The 19,144-nt window shown below is 45.3% G+C and overlaps 2 protein-coding genes across 2 annotated transcripts in view; one reads left to right on the top strand and one right to left on the bottom strand.

Annotated features, from left to right (window-relative positions):
• LOC142902585 (protein kinase C alpha type-like) overlaps positions 1–17,823 on the top strand; it is a 71,552-nt gene extending 53,729 nt beyond the window's left edge. The window contains exons 14-17 of the mRNA XM_076047787.1: positions 5,891–5,971; positions 7,112–7,219; positions 7,799–7,939; positions 13,415–17,823. Coding sequence (XP_075903902.1) covers positions 5,891–5,971; positions 7,112–7,219; positions 7,799–7,939; positions 13,415–13,579 — 495 coding nt within the window. The 3' untranslated portion in view covers positions 13,580–17,823. The remainder of the gene's footprint in view (positions 1–5,890; positions 5,972–7,111; positions 7,220–7,798; positions 7,940–13,414) is intronic.
• On the bottom strand, positions 339–3,787 carry LOC142902557 (uncharacterized). Its single transcript, XM_076047750.1, has 16 exons — positions 3,688–3,787; positions 3,516–3,599; positions 3,312–3,395; positions 3,142–3,219; positions 2,933–3,016; positions 2,776–2,859; positions 2,296–2,400; positions 2,135–2,212; positions 1,973–2,056; positions 1,816–1,899; positions 1,631–1,735; positions 1,328–1,432; positions 1,140–1,244; positions 909–1,016; positions 696–821; positions 339–616 (listed from the first exon to the last, which is right to left on the bottom strand). Exons 1-16 carry the CDS (start codon positions 3,785–3,787, stop codon positions 339–341), a joined length of 1,692 nt encoding a protein of 563 aa, XP_075903865.1.
• Positions 17,824–19,144: the final 1,321 nt, after the last annotated feature.

Genomic DNA, 19,144 nt, shown 5'->3' with positions numbered 1-19,144 from the left:
TTTATTTCATTTTTGATTGACATATTTGGTAGAAATGGTTTTCTGCAGCCATAAATAAATAAATCTAGCGTCCTTTCAAATAGTTCAAATTAATTTCTATGTTTGTGTTTAGGTGCAACAGTAGCAACAGTAGTAACAGTCTTACATGTGAAAAAAGCTATGCCAGTGGCATTTCTGGTACAATTTCTCAGCAAAATCAACCAGTACGCCACGACTCTGCTACAACAAACAGAAACTGAAGGGCAGGTTCACCAAAAATCCCCAAAATTGGGAGACACAGGGAGGCTTCAGTCCACATGAACACGTCTGCTGCCATTTGTGAGGAGTCACAGGAGTTTCTACAGCATATAACCAGTGAAGGTGCAGAGGTTGCGCTCGCTGTCTGCCCAGACCCAAGACTTTGCCTCCAGTTGAACGTAGACCCGATCTCCTTTCTGCAGAGGGAGAACCGCCCCGTTGGACCCATTGTCGGTGAGGTCGGACTTGGTCGGGTGTTCAGCCGTGCCGACCACAACCTCCTCGTTCTTGTAGAGGAGCAGGAAGCCTGATTTGTCCCCGTTGACGTGGGAGTAGAGGGTGAAGTGGTAGAGTCCATCCAGCGGGGCGGTGAAAACTCCTTGATCAGGGGTAGGTTCAATACAAAGTCAGCAAACAGGAAGGTCGTGAATCAACTTGGCGGTTAAAAGAAGCCTCACCTGCACTAGGATCGTAGCCGCCACCCACGTTAGTGATGACTTTTGTGTAGACTAGAGTGGTCTCTGTTTCAAAGGGTCCAATGTGCTTCTGGTTCTCCTCAAGCGCCACAGAGAAGGCCACCTTGTCTGTTAAAATCCCAACAGATGAAAAGCTAATAATCAAAGTTTGAGGGAAGGTCTCCACCAGCCACGTCAACCTTTACACTGTTTTACCTTTGGAGACGGTCGTCTTCACCTCTTCCACCTCTGCGGCTGTCTGCTCAAGCCGCTCCTCCAACTGCTCCTGTGCACTTTGACTCGCTTCAAGTTTGACCTCCAACTCTGCAGAAAAAAGAGAGGTCCAACGTTCAGGCGTGTGCAACCAAAAAAAAACTAAAGAAACCTGCACTACATCAGCTGCCGCACTAATGGATTTAATCTCCAAATGTATTATTTGTTGCTTGCCTTGATTGGCTGTCTGTAGACCCTTTGCCATGGCCTCCGTTTTCTCCAGTCTGTTGTTCATCTCCTGGCTGAGGATCTCGGCGTTGTTCAGTCTGTGGTCAAACTCTGTGACAAGATCAAGAAAAGATGGTGGTAGTGCAGCAGAAAAAGAGCTTGCTACAAAAACGGCTTTAGTTCTTCTTGCACACCTTGGTCTTTTTTCTCTAGCGCCGCCACTTTGTCTTCAGTAAGGCTGAGACGAGTGTTAACCTCCTGGACCAGGACCTGGTTGGATTCCACTCTAGACTGGAGCTCTGGGAAAGACATTGGCTGGGTTATCAAATCGGCTGTTGGGACTGTTGGTAAGGTGGTAGTAGAAGGTTGTAATGATCTCCTTCCTCTTCAGGCCCATGAAAGATACTTCTAGGATCGTTTGAAGACGGTCTGGACAGGTTGAGCTGCTCTGGTCCTGTGAAAAAGTCTTGGTAAACTTATGGGATGGGTTAGTTTACCTCCATCTGCCGTCTTGAGTGCCTGGACTTCCTCCTCGGCCTTCCCCAGTCGGGCCTCCAACTCCTTCTCCAGAACCTCGCTGGTCTCCAGTCTTGACTCAAAGTCTGACAATGGAATGTCAACGTTCACTCCTGTTTTTCGCTTCTCGCGGCTCCACTTCTCTTGGTCCCAGTGGGATACTCACCGCTAATCCTCGTCTGGAGTTGGACTACAAGGGTTCTTTGTACCTCTGCCTCCACCTCGGTGGTGTTGAGTCGAGCTCCCAGGTCTGCTCAACAACATGAAGCAAGTCATTTTCATAGTGAAGATGATTCACTTTTATCGGGTCTCTGTCAACTCACCCTGATCAACACTGTGCAGCTCATGAACATCTGAATCCAGATCTTCAAACCTGCTCCCCAGTTCTCCCAGTCTGGCGTGCAGCTCTGCAGAATGAAACCTCATGATTTCACCTGGTTGGTCAGTTTCACCATCTCCTCATTTTATGGCTGTTTGTTTTTTACCTTGACTTTGCTGCTGAAGTTGCTCCACTCTGACACTTTGACCCTCTAGGTCGCCAGCATTCAGTCTGGCCTCCAGTTCTGAAACAAGCAAATTCATGTGACAGTCTCGCAAACTCATTCGTACCCATGTGTGGTCACGTGTGTCATCTCCTCCTCTGTACCTTGATCGACGGTCTTCAGCGCCTCCACCTCTGTCTCGGTCTTGTTCAGCCTTGAAAATAGCTCCATGTCGAGACTCTCACCTGCTTCCAGTTTGGACTCAAATTCTGAGAGTGGAAAAAAATACAGTTGGTCAAACCAAATCCTAGATCATTTAATAATAGTAATTATACAAATAAATTATCGACTCTGTCAGGTTTCTGGTTTGGTTTCTGCTGCCAGGGTTAGCGTGACATTGCAGCTCAAGACTTCCAGGAAGTGCAGGAAGTGAGACTCTTCACCAGAAGAAAAAGCTTCAGAGTTGTTGTTAAAATTTTCTCTGGTTCTGATGGATCTAAACATTGGTTCTGTTATCGATTCACACAACGTCACAACAGATACACAACAGTTTTTAAGTGTCGTTTTGAGACTTTTTGTGGGTTGTTGATTCAAGTTGTTGATGAAATGATGAAAGTGTTGCAGCTGCAGGAGAAGTTGTGCACCTGTAATCTGCAGCTGGATTTGGGCCACAAGGGCTTTCTGCTGCTCCGCCTGGATGTTGGTGGTATTGAGTTTGTCCTCCAGACCTGATTAGAATTTTGAGCTTTAGACCAGAAGAAGACTGAACAGTGGGAAACGGGAAAAGCAACTTTTCTTTACCCTGATCGGCCAGTTCCAGCGCGTTTAGGTCGAGCTGCAGGTGGTCCAGCTTTCCCTCCTGTGCCGTCAGTGCCACATTCAGCTCTGTTTGGTGGAGAGCAGGGACTGAGCGCAACTGTGCATCACCTCCAACCCTCAGCCAGAGATTCCTTCATCCCAGACGGAGGGATTTTTTTTCTCTCTCTCTTTTGAAATAATCGAGTCATTACCTCGGCTTTCCTTCTGCAGCTGCTGCAGCCGCCGGTTCTGACCCTCCAGGTCACCGGCGTTCAGTCGGGCCTCAAGTTCTGCTCAGTGGAACCAAGTAAAAGTCAAAGGTTGTTTTTTTTTTTTTACCCCAGAACCCATCAACATTTTATTTTTTATTTGTGGAGCTCACCTGTGTACTGCCGCACCACCTCCTGCACCTGCTTCCTCTGCTCCTCCTCCCGCAGCTCCATCACCCTCAGCCGAGACTCGTGGTCTTCAAGCAGGAAGGAGACGTTTGTTCGTGACAAGTGGCACAGATATTTTTTTTAAAATATGCACAAGCAAAAGATTTAATTATTATTTTATTGAAAAATCTGCTGCTACACCAATTTACCTGTCAGTCCGGACTTTAGGGCCTGGACGATGTTCCACAGGTCCTCCAGCACCTGGTCCTCCATCTGCAGCCTGGACCTCCCGCCTGCACAGCCAATCACAGAAGAGTTAATTTGATGCAAAACTTGATCTGTCAAAATCTTAAGAAGCAGCTTCCTTGGCATCCTTCACACCTTTGACTCCCTGCAGTGGCGCCCCCTGCTGGTCCAGAAGATCTGAGGCGGCGGCAGCAAGCAGGCAGCAGCCGAGCAGCAGCAGCAGAGTTCGGATCATCTTTGAGGTCCGTGGAGGACCAGCAGGGTCCTGCCTCCTTTATAAGGCCAGTGACCGTGTGAAAGGTGATGCAAAAGGTGCCTGTAGCTTATCGGCGGAAGACCACCTACAGTCAGGAGGTCAAAGGTCAAGGTCAAGGTGGAGGTGATACGAGGGGGGGCACATCTATTCCTGCAGGTCGCAGGTGTTGCCCACCGAAAGTTTCACTTCTGTTCTGTTTATGATTCATTACCTCGGCTTTGAATGACTCGAACGATTCTCTAACGATTCTCCAACAACTCTGCAGCCTCTTTCAACTTCATTCAGGGTGAATTGGAATTCTTTTAGCAACTTGTGAAATTGAAGCCTCGTCTGCTGAAGAAAACACAAGAAAAAAAACTGTTACATTTAAAAAGTTACATTTAAAGGAATGTTTATCAGAATTATTAATCAGTTTTAATTTCAATGGAGGCCAGAAATATTGCTCCTCTGAAAATTATTAATTCATTTGTTTTTAAACCGATAACAGAAATTAAAAAAAAAAAATGTAATTAAAATATCTTCATTCTTCATTTTAGCCATGTATCATCAGTTTTGATGGAACCTGCACGATGTCCTAGAACCTGGGGGAGGTCCTAAAGGGTTTAGGCCCCGCCCTATGGTGTTTAGCCTGGTGCTTACAGCCTGCTGATAAAACTAAGGCTTTGTCAACCTTCTATGTGTTTGGAAGGGCATAAAAACATAGGAGTGGCTGAGCCAACACTTGGCTGGGGGTGTGGCCACTAACCTGGGAGATGTATCTCTGCCCTTGGTGATGTCAGAAAAGGCTCATTGCCAGAATTGTGTGTTGTGTGTGTGTGTATGCGCATGTGCGTGTATTTGTGTGCGTCATGCGCACCGTATGTGAGCGCCGCTAGCGAAGGGCGCAGTGTGTGTGTGAGTCAGGTGACCCGGTGGAGGTCACAGCCAGAGGAGACGCACCGAGACCACCTGACTCACCCAGGTCACCTCGTTGTGGGCGTGGCTGGCGGGGTCGCCTCGCGGCGCAGGGGGCACATGTGCCACCGTGTTACCATGTGCCTCTTCCGGGCTAGTGGTGAGAGAGAGAGAGAGCGCCAAACTCGACCAATCACAGAGCGACCGTCAAAATAAACAAAAACCTGAAATATCATTTTTATGGTGTTTACAGCTGAAATGTTATTGTCGTAAATCGACAAATTAGTTTGAAGTTTTTAGGTTGTTTTTTGTGTGTGTGTGTGTGTGTGTTGTTTCCAGCTCAAACTATTTGATGTATATGAATGACATCATAAAAGGAAAAAAGAGACATTCCACCCGTTTTCAAGTCATGTGATCTGTGCCCTTGGGTCAGACCAATCCTAACCTGACCTTGACCTACCTCATCCTGACCACTGACCCCTGACTGCAGGCAGTACCTTGCTTGCTTAGGCGGTCTATTGTAGTCGAAGATGAAGAAGCTTCTGGTTTGCTGCGTAGTGTTTGGCAGTGGTCAACCAGATCTGAAAATAAAGTCGTCACCACTCTGTCCCACCAGTCGTTACTCCTCGTTCGGATCCATACGAGCTGCAGTAGAATTAAAACGAGTGACTCGATATAGTCCGCAAACAGGAAGTTGATTCTTATTCGTGTTCAGGTGAAACTAGCCGTAGTTTTGCGCTTTACTGCCCCCAGTGGTTAAAAATGCACTAATGCGATCACAAGTGGCCCGCTCGAGACGCATGTTAATGCTATGTGCGAACAGATGCTTCAAGATGCGTTCTCGTGATCCAATCCCCCAAAACAGTTACAAGTGATCAAGTGCAAACAGGGCCTCAGATACAAGGCCCCAGCTTGGCAAATATAACGCCAACAAGGTCTGTTTATTGCAGCAGAAGTCTTGAAGTCTTCGGCAGCACAGTCTCAGCTCTAGGCACACAAAATATTTCAATAAATGTAATCAACATCCAGAGAAAAATTGGTTTCAGTGCTTCGAACTTCCTGCTGATTTCTGATGAAAGTCATCGGCTGCTGGAGGAGTCTCCAAGTGATTGTTGGGAGAAATTCTGAATCTTTTCTTTCTTTCTTTCTTTCCTTCTTCTGTCTTCCTTCCTTTCTTCCCTAATGCAGATCATCGCCTACCAGCCGTACGGCCGCTCGGTGGACTGGTGGGCCTATGGAGTTCTGCTCTACGAGATGCTGGCAGGTCAGGTAGGCAGCTGCCGCACGCACGCACACACACGCACACACACACGCACACACACAACTTTACATAACTCTCCTGCGCCAGGTAATGCAGACTGACCGATCGGCTGCTGGCCACCGCCTCCTTCCCACGGTGGTGGCAGACGGGTGGGTGGGTGGCAATGGGGCTTGGTGTACTCAGCTGTTTACCTTCCCACCGGCGCAAGCAACAAATATTGACGCACAACACAACTAAAAAACCTTCGTCCGAGCTTTAACTGCTCGTTACCTTTGGCTATTTTTACAGCAGCTGCCTGTGAAAATGGCCAAAGGTCACGTCAAGGTCATGGGCCTGTTGTGAAACGTCACAGTGAGCTCTGAGATAAAGTCCCCCGCCTGTTGTGTAACATCACAGTGAGCTGTGAGATGGCTAAACCATTGACATCATCATCACACTAATTAAGAGATTTATTAGCCGTCATGATGCATGAACTACACATGTCAACCTTTGCGCCCCGGGACCTCATATTGACCATTGTGCCATGGAGAAGGTGTGTGTGTGTCTCTCTCCACCTCCCACAATGCACCCTGCTGTGACCCACAAAGCCACAGCCATGCCTGAAGGAAATAAAAAATTTAACAAAACTCTAAAAAAACAGATAGGAACAACCAGCTGGTAAAAATTCAACATAGAAAATTAAAAAACAGAGGGAAATTTTAAAAAACTTTAAAAAGTTCAAAGTCTCTAGTTTGACTCTGAGTCGAGGCAGCTCCTCCAAATATCAGCTGGCAGAGACAATTGATTCAGTGAGTCCCATTCACGTTCATCAAAGTGTCTCCAGCCCCACCCACCCAGGGGCGGATCCAGGTGAAGAGGACAAGCCACTGCCCACAGGGGGCCGGCCCAGTGCAAATGAGCAATAATTCATTTTCTGCTCTGGTGGTAATGATGATGATGGTGGCGGAGGCGGAGAAACTGGGTCATCCAATTCACTGACTCCACCCTCTTCTGACTCTTCTTCCGCTCCTTTCTTCCTGCTTCCTCTATCTGCGCCTCACACGGAGCACCACGTGGTGACTCCGGTCCTCAGTCCTGTTCGCCATCCGGTTCCACTTGGTGATGTTGCCTGAAGCACCGCTAACTTTGTCCACCTGGTGTCCCTCCAGCCGCCGTTCGACGGTGAGGATGAGGACGAGCTCTTCCAGTCCATCATGGAGCACAACGTCTCCTACCCCAAGTCCCTGTCCAAGGAGGCCGTCTCCATCTGCAAAGGGGTGAGTGGACGGAGGTGAAGAGGAGCTGCAGCTGTGTAGAGTGTGTAGTTGTGTAGAGTGTGTAGCTATGCATCACCATATCAGAGATTTACTGCAGCAACGTCACATTAAGCAGCAGCTCAGAGCTGCTCCGTTTTATTGCATTTCACACCATGAATAAGTCATCACACCGAGTGAACAGACCAACCGTCCGTCTAGCAGCAGATTTCTGCCTTTTCTCGTCCATCAGGACAAATAGCTGCACTGGTGCTTCAACAATATTTATGTAAATGTGTTTCATGTTGAGACACATTTCAATGTGAGGAAGCGCTTGGGGGGGGGGGGGGGGGGGGACAGGCAGTGAGGTTCACTGACTCACCGACTCACTGACTCAGTGATTCACCGCTCAGGTTCCACTGTGATGTTAAAAAAAAAAAAAAGACTCAAAAACCTGTGAACGAGTGCGTTTTCACTGCGGCTTCGTTTCTTGTTTTGTTAAAAAAAAAAAAAAAATCATGTTATGAAAATTGAATGAATTATGAAAACAATTTTTTGTGTGTGTGTGTGTGTGTGTGTGTGTGTGTGTGTTGCCACGAGCAGCTGATGACCAAACACCCGTCCAAGCGTCTGGGTTGCGGCGCCGAGGGTGAGCGGGACATCCGAGAACACGCCTTTTTCCGCCGCATCGACTGGGAGCGGCTGCAGAACAAGGAGATCCAGCCGCCCTTCAAGCCCAAAGTGGTGAGTCGCTGGTCGGGTGCAGACTGGTTCTGACTGCTGGGAGTCACCTGACCAACACTTTGAGTTTTATTCTTATCATCAGTCATATTTCTGCAGCAAATCAGGAGACGCAAGAAGGTGGAGATTTCAATGTTTGTTTGACTCTTTGCATCAAACTGTGCAAAGGCTTGATGCTACCGAGGGCTCCGTGCATGATGTTAGCATTTAGCTAGCAGCAGCTTTAGCCTTCCGTCTTTCCCCCAAAACCAAAACATTCAGAATCTCCGTGTGACACAGGATGCTGTAGTAGTAGTAGTAGTAGTAATAGTAGTAGTAGTAGTAGTAATAGTAGTAGTAGTAATAGTAGTAGTAGTAGTAGTACTAGTAGTGACAGCAGCAGTTTTACTGCAACTGGTATTTTTACATGAACCAGCTTTAAAAATTAAATGTTCCATGAGGTAAAATATTTTTTCGTAAATGACATTACGTGTAACTTTGTTGACTTTGTCGCCATGACAATGCGACAGGATTCTAGGATTCAAAATTTAAATTGTGAATAATTGATGGAGTCCGATAATAAACATTGACGTTGATAAAATACGGATAATGAATAAAATCAACAGAATTACGTTAGTTGCCGCAAACTGCAGCTTCTTCTTCTTCTGTTCTGCTGCTGCATAACATACCGACAGGGTGTATAGTGCCACCTACTGTACCAGAATATATATGCACATAACCAGCAGGGGGCAATGGCAATCTCCTAGGTGACCCCACACCGAATCAGCTGGTAGGCGGCGCTCTTCCTCCAACAGCAGCAGCAGCAGCCACTCAACGCATATCATTGCAAATCATTGATTAATCGCATCACATGACCACTGAATGTAGGCCGAGGAGCAAAGGGGCGGGGCTATCAGAAGCAGCTTCCTGTGGACGAGAGCCAGGGAGAGAGAGGGGGATGCAGCCGTCGCCAGATGACAAACACGTTCTGGCGAGACGGTTTGTGGGCCCGCTTCCTCATCCCCCCACCCCCCCGCCCTCCCCCCCCCACTCCCTCCCCATCGCCCTGGGTGACGTGTGTTCCTCAGCCGTCAGTCACTCTTGAAGGTTGTCGGCCAATCAAATTGTTCTGTTGCTTCAGTGCGACTTTGTCCTGATCGACTGTTGACCTTCCACCCTTTTTAGCTTCGACGTGTTTCTGCTCAAACGGCTCAAACCAAAGCGACTCTGCGTGTGTGGTGAACGACTCAGCTCAGCAATTCAGCAATCAGCGATTCAGCAATCCAGCTCAGCGTCATGAATCTCCAGATGGAGATCATTGAGACATAAAAACCCGACGGCTGTTTGGATTTGTCTCATTTCCGCTGAAGAATAGAAAAATAATCTTTGCCGCTGTCGATGAACTCTGCAGTTTTCCTGAATGAAAACATGATGTGTGTTGTTATTGTTACATTATAACACAGAAGCCGTGTTTTATGGGCTGCAGGAACCATTTGTCCCCCTGATGGCATGCACGTTCCTCACGTTCCTCACGTTCCAAGTCTGCATCCATAAACGTCTATTAAATTTGCATCTGGTTTCCCGAATAGGGTCGAGACACAGCTTTTCTTCTCTTGACTGACTCGCTTGGTCACATGGTTCATAGCATCCACTCAGACATAATCCCAGAGTTCACAGGAAACAAAAATCAGGGGTGGAGCTGCAGTTAATTAATACAGTTAAACCAATGAATCCAAATCATTTCATCATCCAAAAGTGTCTTTAGATTTCTAGAAAACAATATGCTTTCAGGGGGCGGGGCCAATACCTGCCATTATTATTAGTAGTAGTATTATTATTATTATTATTATTATTATTATTATTATTATTATTATTAATAATATTATTTCCTGTAACACAAGAACCGTTCCGACCTTCTTCATCTCACTTTCACTTCCTCCGTCACTGGACTGCAGCCCGACGTGACCTTGTACTCTCCTCCTGGAGGCGCTGTGCTGCGTGGCCGGCGTAACTTTCTAGGTCAAAGGTCGTCATGAGTCGTCGCAGTGCTGCCGAAGTCGAGCCGAGTCATTATTAATGCAGCAGCTGTACATTATGGATGCGCTTCACATATAGAACTGCTGCTGCTGCTGCTGCTGCTGATGTAGAGGAAACCCCTTGAGATACGCACCATCATGCAAGACACACACACACACACACACACACACACACACACACACTCACACTCACACTCACACACATTCCTTATGAACAGGCAACAGGCGAGGATGAAGTAGGTCACTAAAGTTTTATCTTCGTGTGTGTGTGTGTGCGTGTGTGTGTGTGTGTGTGTGTGTGTGTGTGTGTGTGTGTGTGTGTGTGTGTGTTGACAGTTTTAATATTGTGGTTCTCCTCTGTTTCAACCATCAAGAGCCCCATGTCCACTGACGAGGTGAATCCTGACCTTTGTCTCTTGGCTGTGTGTGTGTGTGTGTGTGTGGGAAGGTTTAAGGAAGGTTTGACATACGGAGGAGGGAACATCAGTGGAGGAGGATTTCCTTTGCATGCTCTTTGTCCTCAATCTTTTCTGCTTCCTGTGGTGGGAGGAAGACGAGCGAGAGAGAGAGAGAGAGAGAGAGAGAGATCGAGCGAGAGTCTTATTCTTGTTTGTCTTGGTGTGTGTGTGCGTGTGTGCGTGTGCGTGTGTGCGCGTGTGTGTGTGTGTGTGTGTGTAAGTATGTGTGTGTGTAGGTATGTGTGTGTGGGGAGGTGGATGCATGTTCAGGTTGCATGCTGTGTGGTCGGGGCTCCTGGCCAGAAGATCTGGTTTGACCTCCAGGTCTGGCTGGTGTTGGCCCCACCCCCTGGACCCACTGCCTTGTTTTGTCCTCTTCCAATCGTGTGGGAGGTCCAGTCAGTCAAGGGTCACTTCTCGCAGGAGGCTGCAAACAGAGGTCTAAGTGTCAATGTTGTGCTTTCTGGGGCCTCGTTGAGGTTGTTTGGATGATTTTTGAGTTTTAGTCACTGGAGTCACTTCGCCGTCGCTCCGTCAACTCACGTTTGCTTTGTGCTGCTTTGTGTTGCACTGCCGACAACCTGACCAACGACTTGTGTGTCGTCGAGTTGGTCGGCGACTGAATAGAAGGAGACAAAGTGTCTGCTTGGCAGTCGGCCATCAGGTGGAGCTGGTGTGTGGGGAAACAAAGTCAAATAAGAACGGACTCACACACACACACACACACACACAAACACACATGTTAAAGTGTGTGTTGGTCCACCCTCACAGCTCAGTTGTGAGACAGTTACAGACACACAACAGACCTCCGTCGCTGCTCCTTCACTCTGAAGACTTGCCAGCAGGTGGCGTCTGGCTCCTCCACACCAAGGTCTCTTCATGACCTCTTCAAGGTCACCAGAGGCCATCTGAGAAGTTGCAAATTAAAAACAAACAAACAAATTTCGGTTAAGTGTTCTCAGACCGACTTTTTTGATTTAATGCACTAGTGTGATGAACACAATTATACCCTCCCTACACACACACACACACACACACCTCAAAAACAACTATAATGCTCCAGCTGTCACTTCCTGTCCTTTGTCAGTGTGGCAGCGCTGGAACTCGTCGTTCTCACAGGCCGCTGCGGAAAAGAGTCTCGGTGGAACCGGCGAAGCCAGTAAAATGCACAACCAACCGTGTGGTGTGTGTCGTGTCGGTGTGCATCATTAATGACGACGGTGAATGAGGACGTTTCATGTGTTGCACTTCACTCTCATGTGTGTTTTCCTCCATGTTTTTCCTGAGAAAAGTAAGCGTTAAAAGTAGGGCGACGACGCGCACCACCACCACCACCACCACCACCAACAAAACAGAGTCCTTTGCACGAGTTTCCAAGGTGTATGTCGCTTATTGGCTTTGCCAGTTGTTGTTATCGGCATTGTGTGTGTGTGTATGTATATATACATATATGTATATATATGTATGTATCTAAATACAGCATATATATATATATACATACGTATATGTGTACATATATATAGATATATATACACACACACACACACACACACTCACATATGGTCAAAAAGTCCTTCCTCCACCATCAAAGTGTCAACCATCAGACTTTCGCTCCATCTGCTGAAAGAAAAGAAAAGCCAGAACTTCCTCCCGATTTGCCCCCAGAAACCATTAAAAAACGACAACGTTGACACACTTCTCTGTTTCGTTGCTCTCAGACGATAACAGCGACAAATCCACCTCAGTCGTCTGCATGAATGACCCTTACAGAGAAACCCGCTGGTGACACGTGATCTGGTAAAAATTGCGGAAAAATCGTCTCCGTGCTTCCTGCTCGCTATCGGTCACGCTAATTAACCCATTTTTTCCGACCTGTCTCCCCCCGGTGGCCGTCCGTCCGTCTCTTTGTGCACGCCGTTGTTTTGTGTTTCCCGTCAGATGATTGGTTGTGCACAAGAGTCAGTCAGTGTCACATGTAATCCCAGGTCAAGAGTCTTGAGTCTGTTCCAGTCTGCTGCTGGGTTTGCTGGAATATTGCATCGGCAGCTGCGTCAGTGTTGCTTCTTTGGATTTTGTTTTTTGTTGTTTTCAGGTGAATGAGATGTAGAGCATGTAATGTGAGCGTGTTCACTGTGGGATGGGGGCATCAGGTGTGAAATGTTCTGCACTCCTATCTAGGCCAGCGGGTTGTCGGGGGGCAGGGGCTGGGGGGTTGGTTCAGGAGTGGGCGGGTCGATGTGGAACTGGCCAATGTTTCCTGGTGTTTGGTCAGTGGTGGGATAGTTTGCTCAGAGTTGAAGTTCCACACATGGACCAATCAACGCTGTGTTATGAGTTTCTAGTGAAATATTCTGATCCACCTTAGAACCTTACAGGAGCTTCACAGAAGGTTGTTACTATTAAAGCACATGCTGGCTACAAGAAAATCAAACCAACACACCAAAATTTGTTTTTGCCAAATCCCCCCCCCCGCCCCCCCCCCACACACACACACACATTGCCTCCCAAGACAGAAGCCACGTTCATGCTAGCCTGTTGTTATCAGGTTCTGGTAGCTTGTCAACTCATTGGCTACAACTAGCCACAACTAGCATGAATGTGGCTACGGTCTTGGAGGCTGGAATAGATATTTGCACTAAAATCACGGTGCTAAACTTGGTGCTATCAAGCCAAATTCATAGATTGATACCAAACAAGCGTGATAAATATTTTGGCTTGGATTTCTTTGGTTTTATTTTTTTAGAAACTCTAGAAACTTCACGCAGATCATGACATGAAAAAGCGGGGACAGTTATTTCAGGCAAACTATCCCTTCAACATCAGTGACAATGTTTGGAGGTTTGGGGATTGAAGCTGAAGCTTCCCAGGAGGTCAGCGAAGTTACTGAATGTTCCTCTGTTGTTGGTTCTCCACCGTCCTCCTGCCTGCACAACCTTACACTGCTTCGCCACTTCGTGTCTAAATCTTCCCCAATTCCTGTCTTTTGCTCTCTTTCTCTCTCCCAGTGCGGCAAAGGAGCCGAGAACTTCGACAAGTTCTTCACCCGCACTCAGCCGCAGCTCACGCCGCCCGACGAGCTGGTCATCGCCAATATTGACCAGGCCGAGTTCGCCGGCTTCTCCTTCATCAACCCGCAGTTCCTGCACCCATCACTCTATACCAGCCTATGAGGAGGACGGACGGAGAAGGAGATGAAGAAGAAGGAGCAGAAGAAGAATGTCCCCCCCGCCCATTGCAGTCCACCGCCAGCCCAACTGACGACCTCAGCCTCACAATGAATCGGTTCTCTTCAGGATCCTGTAGCTCTCGTCTGCCACCCTCTTGATGTTTCGTTCTTTTTTGTTATGTTTTGAAATGTTTCCCAGCTGAATTCTCTGTCGAGAAGGATAGAAGGTGAGTGTAACGCTCGTCACGCTAGTGGATGACTGATTGTACCGAGAAACACCTTTAACTTGATAGAGTGAAAACAATACAGGAAATTAAACTGAATTTGTAATTTGCTCATCTAAAGGTACAGTGTGAATTAAATGTGATGAAAAATAGTGGCCAGTGTGACGTCTGTCAGTTGTTTTTTTTAATCCACCTTCAATTTAATGAATGTCCCAATCTCACCACTAGGTGTCACTAAATTTCTTAAGCTGTACCTTTAAAAAAAAATTGGTGCCACAAAATATTTGTGTTTTGCCCACAAACCTCTTCTTCCCTGTCAGTTGTTGAGTTGTGTATTAATGTTGAGAGGTTGATACCTTGAGATCCTTCACGTTTACATTCTCTTGAACCACATCATCTTTTCTTCCAGCTACAAATGCAACGTGAAAATGTCCCTTTATATGAAGTGATGCTTCTGGTCAGTTCTGATAAGTTCTAAATGTTTTTTTGCAGCCTGTTTTTTGTGATTTTTTTTTGTGATTTTAAAGACATATGCTAGAAGAATGAATCCGTTAAGCAGGTGGGCGGCGGCAGAACATTCTGGTGTCTAGAAAAAGTCAACAACTAAAAATGTTTACAATCCCTCCTGTTGTAACACTTTTCAGTGTAAAAACATGGTACACCTCAGACTTTAGCTCCTCAACAACGTCTTTTTCTTATCTCTAGATTTTATTACATTTGAACAATGAGTTATTTTCTTTTAACAACAGTAATGTTTGATTGCAGATGTCATTCTGCCCCGAAGAGTAAAAAACAAATCCACGTCAGTTTTTGAAGTTGTTTGTAAATCAAAAATACATCAGTCTCCTTCCTAAATGTTGTGAAAATAAGTTTCTCAACCCGTTAATTTCTCTTACTTTCAGTTCTGATTGGTTTTTTCAGTTCAGTTCAGATTAACTCTTTTGTAAATAACCACGAGTCATTCAAAGAAAATAGCAAGCTGCAGTTTTTATACCGAGACCTGAATGTGCTTTTATTACATTGATAACCTATGAAGTATCAATATTTGTATGCTAACAAAGAACCGACGCAGCGAACCCGGTGCAGATGTGTCTATGTCTGTTCCACTTGTTTGCAGAGATTAATCACATCTTAATCTTTTTTTTTTTTAAATTACTTTTCAATGATATTCAGCAAATTTACTGACCGCACATTGTATGTCGAAAGGGAGGTGTGTCCGGCTGTTGAATGTTTGTGTGTATCTGCATGCTATTGATAGCCGTCATACGTGCATGCGATTGGCTGAAAACGCTGCATGAGACTAGTTATGCGAACCCAAGGACGCACAACCACAGAGAGAAAATACACACTTTAGGTTTCCACGTTTTTTTTTATTCACTGCACCTCAAAATTCCATTAATTGCTATTCAAGGACATGTTTTAAAATCACCCCTACGATCCATTGGGTTGTCACTGGCAGAGTAGAACCCCTGCAACTAACACAGCACCCACTGCTGCCCCAGTGAAGGACTGCTACCGACCCGACCGGCAACCTCTTCTGAAAACATGCCTGGTTGCATAGTCCTATTTCTGGCCACCAGGGGTGTTATTTCCCACCTTTGGCTCTTTGCTCCTCTGTAAATCCATTAAAAGTCACGTGAACCGTTCTAAGGTGGTAGTTTTGCACCAAAGTACACATGGAGGCAATTTTGTTTCAGACGCAAATGAAGTCATGAGGGACAGCAAAGATGTTCTTGCCAAAAATGCAAATTGCAGAGACATTATGAGAGATTTATTATTTAACTGATCACTGACTGACTCATCATTGACATTTTTTTCTCTGGTTCAAGATCAACTCTCTTCTCTAGCATCTCACCAAACGTTTAGCAGGTTTTGTTTGTTTACATTTTTTTCTCACAGTTTTTTTTTTTTTTTTTTTTTTTTTGCTTTATCTTTTCATTTTTTTCAGAACTGCTCAGTAGAAGATATGTAACCTAAAAAAAAACAGGCATATCAGCTCTTGTAAACTGGAACTAGTAGGAACTCAATCCTACAGTTTACCAGAACATTTTTGCACACGTGCCAAAAGTGGGGAAAATACCCCCAATGCATCAACAGCAACGTTGCACCAGTTGCATGCAGTCCCATCTATAGACTCTTGGTGGCATTTAAGGTCGGGAAGCAAAAACTTCCAACTGCTGTTTGCTTTAGCCTGGCACCGTAGCCGGAGAAGAGCTAGTACTAGTTTGTTTTTTGTCAGGTGAGTCGTGAGGTGGCAGTACCTCCTCCCGCCACACAGGTGGCGTCTCTGGGAAAAATAAGACATTTTCAGCTTGTTGAGCTTTATGATTTTTAGGTTTTACATTTCTAACTACTCCCAGTTGGTGTGGTCATATCTCCAAGAAAGATACATCAGTTTCAGTTGTGCACTGACCACAACTGAAGTAACAATTATGGTGAAAGATCTTTGTTTAATGCGTTTTAAGTTACAACTGAGGTGTTTTGCGAAATTCTGCCAAATTACGCAAAAGAATTACACCCGTGTGCAACAGTGTCTTGCCCTGCCAACATATGCAGATCGCCCTTTAAAGAGAAACAGACTTGACCAACGTCTCTGGCGGTTCAGCGCAAACCTACATGCAAGAATTGCCCTTTAACATGAGGTAAAAGTACACAGAAAGCGAGAAAGGACACGTTCCTTGTACATACGCCGAGTTTCACCAACAGTCTGAGCCGATCTTGGAACCTCTTTATGCGCTACCCTCTCGACAGTCCATCCCTTTAATATCTAGTACACCGAATTCACCTCTGATACACTCCTGAGTCTCTGATTGTTGTGCTGTGACGTAAAGGCATCAGAACCCAGCGACCTTCCCCCAGTGCTCGTGCCTTTTTCCGCAAGTCCACCATGACGGTGGAACCCCTGTCCGCCTGGTGTTACATACCGCACCTTTACCCCGCTCATCCAATGTTGGAGTTATTTAGTTTAAAAATGTGTCTCTTTGCTTTATCACGTACAACTTTTATCAGTTTTCTCTGATGCTACGGTTATGTTTTGGGACGTCTTCTAAATGTGTGAATATGGGAAAAAAAAAACATAGTCCCGGAATTTCAACTTTGTTCCTGCGTCTCTTAGCTTTACCACCGTCACCACGCTACCAATGTAGCGATCAGGTGGTGTGGTTGCACGGCAGGAGTATAAGATGATTAGGTCGGGGTGGGAAGTAACAGCTGATTGGACGTTTGTTTGACGAGTTGAGGGTATACAAGTGGGAGGAGCATTAATGATGGTTTGTTTGTAGGACAACCCCTGTGTCTGCCACCTTCCTACCACTTCCTGTCCCTTCATCCACGTGGTCCCTCTCTCACTCTTTAAATCTCGCTGGGTCAGGATTTGATTGTTCGTATTGATCTTGCCCTCTTCCCAAAGTCCTTAGTGGGAAAGTTAGCCAAATCTTGTCATTTATTTGTCTTTTTTGTTGCTTTGTTTACATTCTAATTATTGTCTTTAACTTTTTTGTTCTCAACTTAATCAAGTAGAATGGCTAGAAATGGATTTAATAATTTTCTGATGTAAGGTTTTATCTTTATCCTAAAGGGTTTAGTGTCTTTAGGCGAACACCCCTCCACCCACCCACCGCACCTCCAGTCAGTCCCCCTCTCGTTAGTCTAACGCTAACCAATTTCCGGTCTCTGGCACACCAAACTAGAGTCGAGGTGAAACATCGTCTTTGGTTTTGGCCGTGAAGAGTACAGCATTGTCACGTTGCTTTATTCCTCAGCCAACGTATTGCAGCTCTCTCTGACTCTCCTCCGCCTTCATCTATGACCTCTTGTCCTTGTACATAAACAACTTACAATAGTTATCTACATAGGCTATAAAGAGACGGAATATATTGTATTTTGCAAATGTGTGTTTGTTTTTTTTCCCCTCCTCCCTCGTTCGCCTGAAACCTGTAAAATGAGTCTGAGCTACTTACCTTGTAAGTGATTGTGTCATTTGTACCTAATGTATGATAATGCAAATAAAAAAAGGTAAAAGAGGTACGGAACCTTGTACGTGAGTTTTGTTTTAACACAACCGACACCTTTTTTGTGTTTACTCGCAACAATTTGGCACCACTTTTTGACATTGTGTGGAAACATGCAGTACAGTCAAGTTTTTCTGCAGTTGGGATTAAATTTTGATTTTGTTTCAAGGAGCTGGTCCCGCCTCTTTATTAAATTGAGATTAATATTGTTTCCTCTAAGTACATCAGGTCCACCGAGGCCGTATTGATCATGGTCTGATTTAGCCCAACCTTGACCTCCTTTGTCTTGTTAGACACTAAACTTGGGAGATTTCTTCCACCATAACTTTCATCCGTCCTAATGCTACTTTTCAAATGAAGACCTCACCATTAAACTGTAGCTGCAACTCTTTGCAGGAAACCGGTGTCCTAGATTGTGGCGGTGGCAGAGAACGATGAGACCTCTCTGCTCTGTAAACCATCATGTTGGATCAGGTCAGCTTCAGAGATTTGACTTTTGTCATTGCTGTTGTATGATATTATCTTTAAAAAAAAATTGCCACAAATATATATTTATATTTATATATTGTGTGTATATACATGTATATATACATACAGTATATATATATTTATACATATATATATATATATATATATGTATACATGTATATATACATATATGTATATATATAGATATGTGTGTGTGTGTGTGTGTGTATATACATATATACCTGTATGTATATATATACACATATATGGATATATGTATAAAATTGAATTATTTATTGAATGGTCCACTTTATATCTGTCATATTACACAAGAGAAAGCTCTCAAGGTGGCGCCTCCTGGAACCAGCTGTCTATTTAACACCTATATGTTTATTCAGTTGAATGATTCTCCACAATGTGTTAATTACACACACACACACACACACACACACACACACGTGTTTTCAACTGAACAAATGTTATGAAACTGTGAGCTCTCATGTGACCACTAAGCGTGTTTTGTTATGCGACTGTGATTGGCCTCAGGTCAAACATATGTTCTACTGATACTGAGCATGGGACTGAAACTGTCTGATTAATTGATGTTTACACTAAGAAAATGTTGATAAAGACAAATAAAAATGCAGGCAACGTTATGTCCAAACGACTTACTGCATTGCCAAAAAAATCATCATGTTTGCAGATGACACAACCATGTCTGGTCTCATCAAGGATAATGAGCAATCTGCATACAGACAGGAAGTGCCCCATCCAGCAGATGATAGTGGAAATGTTGATGGACTTGGGAAAGTTCTTGCTCTGCGACTCTATGTTTTATCTGATTGCTGCTACCTTGCGTTGATTAAT

Source organism: Nelusetta ayraudi, unplaced genomic scaffold (assembly GCF_046127955.1).
Source record: "Nelusetta ayraudi isolate G7.1 ecotype Tasmania unplaced genomic scaffold, CSIRO-AGI_Nayr_v1 ptg000095l, whole genome shotgun sequence".
NCBI lineage: Eukaryota > Metazoa > Chordata > Actinopteri > Tetraodontiformes > Monacanthidae > Nelusetta > Nelusetta ayraudi.
Note: the sequence above shows the minus strand (reverse complement) of the source record. Positions and strands in the feature narration are given on the sequence as shown.

Excerpts from the sequence above, each read along its gene's own strand:
- LOC142902557 (XM_076047750.1), bottom strand. The coding sequence starts at position 3,787 with ATGATCCGAACTCTGCTGCTGCTGCTCGGCTGCTGCCTGCTTGCTGCC. Across the intron at positions 2,213-2,295 it reads GCTGAAGACCGTCGATCAAG|AACTGGAGGCCAGACTGAAT; the intron begins GTACAGAGGAGG and ends TGCTTGTTTCAG. Across the intron at positions 1,736-1,815 it reads ACTCCAGACGAGGATTAGCG|ACTTTGAGTCAAGACTGGAG; the intron begins GTGAGTATCCCA and ends TTCCATTGTCAG.